This window comes from Chanos chanos, chromosome 15 (genome assembly GCF_902362185.1).
Source record: "Chanos chanos chromosome 15, fChaCha1.1, whole genome shotgun sequence".
Lineage (NCBI taxonomy): Eukaryota > Metazoa > Chordata > Actinopteri > Gonorynchiformes > Chanidae > Chanos > Chanos chanos.
The window spans coordinates 18,710,075-18,720,807 of record NC_044509.1 but is presented as its reverse complement, the minus strand read 5'-3'; the positions used below and the strand labels follow the sequence as shown (position 1 = coordinate 18,720,807).

Sequence of the window (10,733 nt, the reverse complement as noted above, 5' to 3'; positions counted from 1 at the left end):
TTAATATTCACATCAATAACAATTCTGATTCATTTAATAAAGCTTTTACAGCCATCATAGACACTTCTGGCTTTGACCAATATGTCCACGAACCAACTCATTTCAGTGGCAACACTTTAGATCTTATTCTAGCTCGCAGACTAGATATCTCTCACGTTGTCGTCTCTCCTTACTCCGCTGCCCTCTCAGACCATTTTCTTATTACTTTCCAAATAACTCTTCCGTTCACGCCAGTTGTCTCTACCGCGGTTTGTAGCTGCCGTCGAGTTAATGCTTCCACCACTGCTGCGCTCGCTGACCTGCTTCCTACTGCTCTCAACTCTTTCAATGATCAGCAAAGATCTTTGAACGACTTGATGGACAGCATAAATTCTACCCTTCGTAATGTACTAGATATGGTAGCACCATTAACTATAAAAAAATAGGCGTAAACACTTAACACCTTGGTTTAATAATGAAACCCGCGCGCTGAAGCAGGTGTGTAGGAAATTGGAACGAAACTGGCGGTCAACCAAACTAGAGGTTTTCCGCCTTGCATGGCACGGCAGCCTGATACATTATAAACGCGCTCTCTACACAGCCAAATCCGCGTATTACTCGAAAATAATTAATGTAAACAAAAAATAATCCCAGGTTCCTTTTGATACAGTATCTAAACTTACCCAGAATCACTCCCCTCACTCTAGCCCTTTGACCCAAACGATTTTGTTGAATTTTTCTCGCAAAAAACAGACTTAATTCGTCGTATTATTCAAATTAATTTATCAAATCAGACTGGCTGCACACTCACTGTTACTGCGCCTAAAATTAGTCAGGATGTGCACCCTTTAACTCAATTTAACCATATCTCTCTAGACAAGCTGTCCAAATTGGTGCACTCTGCTAAACAAGCTTCTTGCCTCCTTGATCCCCTACCTGCTAAACTTTACATGGAGCTTTTCTCGGTTCTCAGCCCAACAATCCTAAACACTCTAAATATGTCACTTAAATCTGGTGTTGTACCGTCCTCTTTTAAAACAGCCGTGATCAGGCCTTTACTTAAAAAAACGAACCTTGACCCTGAAGCCTTAAATAATCATAGGCTGATCTGTAATCTCCCGTTTCTTTCAGAAATACTTGAAAAAATTGTAGCTGCTCAGCTGATAGCCCGTATATCCTATAACAGTCTGTTTGAAATAGTTCAGTCAGGCTTCAGGTGTTTTCACTCTACTGAAACCGCGCTTACTAGAGTAACTAATCATTTTTTTATTAGCCATGGATGCTGGTGCTACTTCTGTTCTTATTCTGCTTGATCTGAGTGCAGCATTTGACACGGTCGATCACAACTATATCGTTAAAGTGCCTGGAAAACCAAACTGGCATTAGTGGCCTGGTTTAAATCTTATCTCTCTGAGAGAAAGCAGTGTGTCCACTATAATAATGTGACCTCTGAATACCGTAAGCTTAACTATGGTGTTCCTCAGGGATCAGTCCTTGGGCCTCTTCTATTCTCTATTTACATTCTCCCTTTGGGCGACATTATTCGTAGTTACAACATTAACTTCCATTGTTATGCTGACGATACTCAGATTTTCTTACCTATCCAGCACAATGACCGCTCTGAGGCATGTCTTTGTGCTATTATGGGTTGGATGTCTTCAAATTTCCTGATGCTTAACGCAGGCAAGACTGAAATGCTGATCATTGGTCCCCCTACGCATAAGCATCTTTTTAGTGATCTTACCCTAAATTTTGACAGCTGCATCATCTCTCAAAACTCTTCAGCTAAAAACCTTGGTGTGATTTTTGACTGTAGTCTCTGGCTAGTCACTCATATCAATAACACAACCAAAACTGTCTTTTATCACCTCTGTAACATTGCTAAAATTAAGCCCTTTCTAAGTACGGCTGATGCAGAAACCATTGTTCATGCATTCGTCACGTCTCGCCTCGATTACTGCAATGTTCTTTACTCTGGCCTGCCTGCCTGCCTCTAGTACCAATAGTCTTCAGCTGGTCCAGAATGCTGTTGGGAGAATTCTGACCAGAAGTTAGATCACATGACCCATGTCCTGGCTTCCCTTCATTGGCTCCCAATTCATGCAAGGGCAGATTTTAATGTCCTCTTCTTAACACATAAATTTTGACATGGGTTTGCGCCTTCCCACATGTCTGACTTCATCACACCCTATAACTCACCTCGCACCCTTCGCTCTCAAGATTCTGGACTATTAGTCATTCCAAGAGTTAAAAAGAAGTCCACTGTCAACCGAGCCTTTTCCTACCGCTCTCCCTTCCTTTGGAATGGTTTACCTAAAGAAGTTAGAGAGGCAAACTCTCTCCATACCTTTAAAACGAGACGAAAGACTTATCTATTTTCTCGAACTTATGCATAATATAATTTTGATTGGACTTTGTTGTAGACATGTAAAGCCCTTTGAGACTATAAATAGTGATATTGGGCTCTAAATAAATATTATTATTATTATCATTATTATTATTATTAATATTATTATTATTATTATTATATTACATGGGTGACAGTGCGAGAAATTTAACACGCTTATTTTAAACATTCTCAAAGAATTAAGAATAGTCTAGATGAGCGCAAACCCCGCAACAACGAGCCCTTTAAGCAAGCTTTGGAGAATATTCCACACAAAGATGATGTAACTATTATTAAAATTATAATTAAAAATACAAATGTCTTAAGCAGTCAACTGATCGAATCGTTGACCTGAAGTAAAGCTATTGTTGCCCTGGCTCTACTTGAAAGTGAGCGTTCTTTTGACCACTCTAATATTATTTATTTCTGTGTATGACAGACTTAGAGATTTCTATACAGCCTTCGACTACATCATACAGGTAGGCGCAAGGTAGTTTCTTTGTAGTTGCAGTGAATTCCAATTGTACGCTTGTGATATGTAAATACGCACAAACTATCCGATCGCTTTCATGTAAACAGTACATTCGGAATCATCAGTTGGAATAATTTCATTCCGAATGATAAAAATGTGTGCATGTAACCGTAGCTAATGACAGTATCACAGCTATCACATGAGGGAAGCATTACCTTAAACACACACATACATCAGGGTTTCTGTTAGCCGGTAATTACCAGATTTTGCCTGGTAAAATTTATAAACCGATAAATTAAAAACTTGCCGGTCAAAATGTTCCGTAACAATGAGTGACACGCTTATGCATACTGCAAACTGCAAAGATTCATTGGACACATTTGATTTCAAATCAGCAGCAGAGGATTTGCCGCAATGAAAAAAGAAGAAAATAAAATGTTACTCGGTCACATTTGATGCCATGTTGGCCTAGCCTCTTAAAAAAAAACCCTGTCCTGCCCACCCATAGACACGCCCCGCTCTTACTGGAACGTTTGACCGCTAAGTTTCTCATATGTCCGGTAAAATAAATTATTACGGACACCGGACCAGCAAAAAAAAAAAAAAAAAAAAAAAAAATCGTTGCGGAAATTCTGATCTTGTTTATTGCTCAACTGCCTACCCAACCGATTTTTCTCAAAACAGTGCTCTGCATTATTTAATTACACTGTTTTAAGTGCTAATAGTTTCTCCATAACATTTAGTTTTAAACCTCTGTTAGCTGTGTTCAGCTTATTGTGATGTCAAACTCTTTGCTGCTTGTTCCAGAAATGATGGCCACTCAGTTACCAGTCGGTGGTAGTCTGAACAAGCTGTGAAATAACATTTTAGAAACACTCTATACAAATACTATATGGCAATCTGTATGTTTTACATTGTTATTTGAAAGTTGTCTGAGAACTTCAGTTTAAAAAGCCTGGTTTGGGAAGATTCAATACTCAGTGTTTCCAATGTACTGATTTTCAAGAGCCTGCACTTTGTGTGCCATGTACTTGAATGACAAACAGTAAAACATATAAGGAAGCAGTTCTGCTAATAACGACAGTAATTCAACTGGATTGTTCCTGTCATTACAGGAGATCAAACTGTGTTTAATATGTATACTGACTCTTGTTAATGAAATCCTGATCAGCTGGTCCAGGTGTAATGGTACAGTGTAATGATTTACTCGTCCTCCAGTAAAACCTTTATCTATTCACCCCACTCAAGAAAAGAGACAAAGCACAGCATATTCTCAAAAACGTTTTATTCTTGCCCACTTTGGTCAAAGTGATGATACAAACAGGTAGTAAATTGACTGAGCAGAATCAGAAAACATTGAAAAATGTGACAAACATCTCAACATCTCTAAACCAGAATGAAAGATCTGAGCTGTATTCCAATGATGTTGTTTACTGTGGGTAAACATGCTGTCTCTTTTAGGCTTCACCTGTATTCAAAAGGCTGATTTAATCTTTTATTACTGCGATCATTCTCTCTGTTTTGGCCGACCTGAGTCACAGGCTTCCAAAGTTCAGAGAAAGCGGCTCACTCTCATTGAACCCGAACCCTGACTCTAACCAAAGCAACACGCAGAGTGCACACAGAATGAGTCAAATAAAACCCTGACATTTTAGGCGTCCACTGAAGAGGAAGAGGATAAAATGAAGAGGGGATGAAGCAGAGACCCTAAAAGGAACTGAACTGAAAAAAATATTATCTATTAGTGATGCTCCATGTCTCACAGACTAAAATACATAGAAATATTATCTGTTATGTAAGGCCCCAGAGAAACACATTTATGAATTCACAAATACATATACAAACACACACACATGCGCGCACGCATGCACACACTTTAATTCCTCTATGATAAATTAAAAGTACACAAATGTACACAAACAAAAGAAACATAAAATGTTTGACAAACCAAGAAATAAGGCAACACACTGCGGTTTTGTCTTTTCTTTCCAACCGGAGAGGAACGTGACTGGGGAGGAACGTGACTGGAGAGGAACGTGACTGGAGAGGAACGTGACTGGGGAGGAACACATGAGTACATTTCTAAAATTCACCCACAGTCAAAGGACAGAGATGTATACGGAACCTGAGGTAAAATAAGGCAAATTAAACATGCTCATCTGTGATTATGATCACTGCAACAACACTATACAGGTCCCACTACAGCTTCTCCACAGTCAAAACCTTGCACCTAATATTCCTGATTTTATGGAGAAAAAAAGAATACAGTGAATTTGTCTAATATAAAATGGTAAGGTCTAATATAAACCATGAGAAAAGCTCTCCGGTCTTTCAGGTCAAAGCCTCAGTCATCTTCCCATAGCACATCCTCACCAAAACCAGTACGCTCACACTTCTGCACATACCATCACAACATATTCAAACATGACACACTGACCACTTCACAGCCTGAAAATGTATGTGTGTGTGTGTGTGTGTGTGTGTGTATGTGAATGTGAGAGTGTATGAGTGAGTGTGTGTGTGTGTGTGTGTGAATGTGTGTGTGTGTGTGAGTGCATGAGTGTGTGTGTGTGTGTGTGAGTGCATGAGTGTGTGTGTGTGTGTGCATGAGTGTCTGTGTGTGTTTAAGTCCCAACTAGTCATCATAAGGGGAGGAGCACTTCAGGGGAATATAAGAACTTTGTAATAATATGAATATGATTGTAATGACGCAAATAAGATTGTAATGATGTGATCACGCTTCATTCTGAGGTCATAATCATTGTGCATAGTGTCTTAAACATTTGTCTTTTAGTACACAGCTCCCCTGAGATATCAGAATCATTGGAAAACACATTCAGAGCTGGAAGAGCACTATAAAAGGCTTAAGTGACCTTGAAAATGACCTCGCCTTACAGCAACAGATGGGAGGCCACATGACTGTACAATAAAAACATCTTTTTTGCTTTTTATCTAAAGGTGGACAAAGCTCCTTCACACTATGAAACACAAGGCTGTAACAACGAATGAACAACAATTCTCTGTGTCTGCTATGCACACATATCATCTCTCTCTCTCTCTCTCTATCACACACACTCACACACACACACACACACACACACACACAGTATGGCCTTACCTAAGACAGTACATTACATCATGTTCTATTTATGAACTTTAATCAGTAAAAGAACATATTATGGCTTTTTCTTTTAATGGTCATGGTGTGTGTGTGTGTGTGTGTGTGTGTTTTTGTTTTTGTATGTGTATTTACACACACACACACACACACACACACTCAAACACCATGAACATGTATTATTCAGTCCTACATTCGTTTAGACGGTTAATAAATTAGTACTTATCACATACACAGCCAACTTATGGACTGAAACTGCAAAATGAAGACATGCTTCAAAAACACTGTCCTCATCTGATGTTATAGTACATAGTACTGCCCTGTGTTTTCCACTAGGCCTATTACACCAAATCAGTGTCTCACTCTTGTCTTACAGTTTGTTTCACTCTTCATCTTCTCAGTCTCACCCCTGTCTCCTTATTGTCTCACTCCTGTCTCCTTATTGTTTCACTCCTGTCTCCTTATTGTCTCACAGTTTGGTCTCGGGGCCTCTGGCAGACAGCACAGGAAAGGAACCACGTATCCGAGCAACTTCCACAGCACACAGGTGACCAAAGACTTTATTGTACCACTCAGGAGAGCGACCCCTATGAATAAATCACAGAGAAAATAGACAGGTGGGGTGACAGGCAGACAGACAGACAGACAGACAGACTGGTAGATGATGTGTGTGAGTGTCCACGCACACACTGTATGCTTGTGTGAGTGTGTGTGTTTGTGCGTGCGTGTATGCATGCATGTGTGTGTGTGCATGTATGCATGCGTGTGTGTGTGTGTGTGTGTGTGCGTGCCTGTGCATGTATGCATGCATGTGTGTGTGTGTGTGTGTGTGTGTGTGTGTGTGTGCGCGTGCGTGTATGCATGCATGTGTGTGTGTGTGTGTGTGTGTGTGTATGCAAGCGTGTGTGGGTGTGTGTGTGTGTGTGTGTATGAGTGCATGCGTGAGTGTGCATGTATGCATGCATGTATGTGTGTGTGTATGTGTGTGTGTGTGTGTGTGTGTGCACGTGTATGTGTGTGTGTCTGTGTGTGTGTCTGTGTGTGTGTGTGTGTGTGTGTGTGTGTGTGTGTGTGTGTGTGTTACTTGTTACCTTAGGTCTGCTCTGCAGTAATGTGTGAGCCTTGATCGGCCCATTCCACACGGTTCAATCAGGAAGCGAGATGTGAGAAGCACCGCCCTTAACCCTGCCTCCAACGGCACGTCGTCATGGTGAACGGAGGAGGATACGAGAAGACACACCCCTTTGGGCAGGTCAGTGCACCACCGCCTGAAATATTAATACACTACTTAAATATAAAGTTGACTGAGTCAAACACCCACATATCTGCACTGACCTGATAATAACACACCATTATCATTACCATAAACAACCCAGGCCCAGAAACAGCTGATCAACAGAGCACACAGCAGCAATAAACAAAAGACTGCACGTTCCAGACCTTTCTCACAGCACAAACAGTGACTGCTAAGTGCACAACAGCCTGATGAACACTCAATAACATCCTCATGTCCTCTGGCACTGTAACAGATCCACCCATAAGAAAAGTCCTTCCTACATTAAGGTTATACTTCATATCGCATATTGATCAAAACCCATCAATACTACCCACAAAGACAACAAATAACACAGTTTAACTCACAATACTACCCACAAAGACAACAAATAACACAGTTTAACGCACAATACTACCCACAAAGACAACAAATAACACAGTTTAACGCACAATACTACCCACAAAGACAACAAATAACACAGTTTAACGCACAACACTACCCACAAAGACAACAAATAACACAGTTTAACCCATCAATACTACCCACAAAGACAACAAATAACAGTTTAACTCACAATACTACCCACAAAGACAACAAATAACACAGTTTAACTCACAATACTTCCCACAAAGACAACAGATAACACAGTTTAACCCATCAATACTTCCCACAAAGACAACAGATAACACAGTTTAACCCATCAATACTACCCACAAAGACAACAAATAACACAGTTTAACTCAGTCAGTTTACTCCACTAGTATCCAGTTTATCTTATCCAGTAAGGTGTTAAAATGCCAATCCTACAGTGTTTTTAACAGAACTCCATAATACAGTTTGGCATGCATTTTGAATTTAGTCAAAAATGTTCACTGCCATTTGACCATGTTCCAGCTTATATGTTTGTGTCACTGTTCAGGTGACTTTGGCTGGTCTTATTTTATTCACATAACAGCCATGGTCTGACTCTTCATGTTTTATTACACAAGTCATCTGTGATCACATGGTCTCAAAACACAACATGGATCACAAACACAACCAATACCTCTGGACATACTCTCTTTATAATGCAGACAATTTCAGTATAGATACAAACATTTTCACACAGAAGCCACTGCAAGCATTAGAGCCCTGGGAGTGACACCAGATTTTTAAAATGAGATGACTCACATCTTCCATTAGCTTCTATTTCATTTTTCACAACAGTTAAGTGACATAAAATGTCATGTCTTATCTCTGCCAATTTGACTGAAATATTTTATTACTGGCACTTGTCATATCATCTGCTACATTTACTTACAACACTGCCCAAACACATTACACATCACACTGTATCACATACCACATCACTGCCAAAACACAACACAATATATCACACACCACATCACATCACTGCCAAAACACAACACAATATATCACACACCACATCACATCACTGCCAATACACAACACAATATATTACACACCACATCACATCACTGCCAAAACACAACACATCACACACCACATCACATCACTGCCAAAACACAACACAATATATCACACACCACATCACATCACCGTCTCATAGTGTCTTGGCAATCTTAAGAAATTTAGTACAGACCATTCCTAGTCGGTCATGTTTAGACAGGTTGTTGCCAAGATGTGTACAGTTTGCACCAATGTTACACATGACCTTAATTGTATCTGTGTAAGTTGCAGGAACCGACTTGGGCAATGCTTTCATGTTGTTTTGCACTATATCGCACCATTTAAGAATATCAGTAACTTAAATTTACACAGCAAAACACCAAAGTGCATCAGTCTGGTGCCACATACAAAGACACCAGCACCAAAGGACTGTGTCCTTTGGAAGGGTATGTCTTCATTTGTCTGCTATCTCAAATTTTGTGTGTGTGAACCCAAAGCACCAAGTGTGAGTATTAGGGGTGTGCATCTCTCCCTTATAAGACGATCCGATACGTATCTAGATACATGAGCTACGATACGATTCAGGGATGATACATTTCAATATGGAACGATTCGTTGCGATACCATGCAATCTGATACAGTTCTTTACATTTGTTTATTGTAAACATTCATTTTCAATTATAAATTAAAATCAGCCAATTCTATAAAAGTTGCATTGCTTACCTTCAAATAGATATATTTCATAAAAGACCAGGGAATCCCAAGTATTTTTGTTACTTTGTGGCATGGGAAAAAAATGGAAGACATATCATTTTAGAAATTCCATGTCATTGTGTTTATTACTTTTTCAATAGACACAGACAATAAAGACTTACTGTATGAACAAACATTATAAGTCCTTAGCAATAAAACAGGCTATAGCTACTGTGGTATAAGGCTTGGCTCCAAACCATCTGGAAGTCAAAGCAGTACAGCCTAAAGACTGAGATCTGACTGTATGACAGTAATGTCAAATCAGTTTTGCTGTACGACTCAGAATGCTGGCGAGTGGTTGAGAGTGACATGAAAAAGATCAATGCATTCCATAATCGATGCCTCCGGAAGATATGTTGCATCTTCTGGCCACAAAAGATATCCAATGAAGACCTGTATAAAAACACAAACTGTCGCAATGTGGTGCTGGAAATTAAACACCGACGGCTCCATTGGCTCAGACATGTCCTTAGAATGAACCAGGACCGCATTCCCAAAGTAGCCCTGAGATGGACCCCAGGAAAGAGGACACCAGGGAAGCCAAAAAAACTGCGGAAAACTGTGACTATAGAACTGAAAACGGCTAACTTAACTTGGGGCGAGGCACAACATGTTGCACAGGACAGGACCAGGTGGAGACAGATAGTCGCAGCCTTATCTTCCACAGGGAACAAAGAGACTTACAGGCAGCTGTGGCCTAAAGGTTAGAGAACCGGGCTTGTGACTGGAGGGTTGCCGGTTCGATTCCCAGAACTAACATCCACGGCTGTGTAACCTTGAGCAAGGCACTTAACCCCACTGCTCCTGCGTCTGGTGTGTGTTCACTACGGGTCTGTTGGATGGGTTAAATGCAGAGGTCATATTCACTGCTCACCGTTCACGGTGTGCACGATCACAGAGATTTAAATTAAGTAAGTAAGTAAGTAATAGATGCCATGGTTACCTTAGAGCTGTTAAGTCGTTTAATATCCGTGTCTTTGTATTGCCTGTTCTTGTTTGTGCTAGCTGCAGTAGCATCCACAGATCCCTCGTTGCCCTCATAGGTTTCACCATGCCGTGCCACCAGATATGTGGTAAACTTTGTCGTGCTACCGCTGTACTTAATCGCTGCTCTACAGACCTTACAAATGGACAGACTTTCGTCCAATTTTCCTTCCTTCTTATAAAATCCAAACTTTAGAATTTGGTGCACTGTAAACCGTGTCAGCGATGTTGGGCGTGTTGTTTTTGTTTCTACCTCGCAAGCAAGGCTAACGCTACTCTCATAAAAGGTAAAAGGTCAACGTGAGACGCTGTGCAGATTTATTAGCGAATGAGATGCGATCATTATTATTTTGAA

The 10,733-nt window shown here is 40.3% G+C and overlaps 1 protein-coding gene across 1 annotated transcript in view; it reads right to left on the bottom strand.

The window, feature by feature from the left end:
* Positions 1-6,340: 6,340 nt before the first annotated feature.
* The window catches only part of stard8 (StAR related lipid transfer domain containing 8), a 46,807-nt gene continuing 42,414 nt past the window's right edge, over positions 6,341-10,733 (bottom strand). Inside the window, exons 13-14 of the mRNA XM_030792473.1 lie at positions 7,047-7,223; positions 6,341-6,542 (exon numbers count right to left, since the gene is read on the bottom strand). Coding sequence (XP_030648333.1) covers positions 6,425-6,542; positions 7,047-7,223 — 295 coding nt within the window. The 3' untranslated portion in view covers positions 6,341-6,424. The remainder of the gene's footprint in view (positions 6,543-7,046; positions 7,224-10,733) is intronic.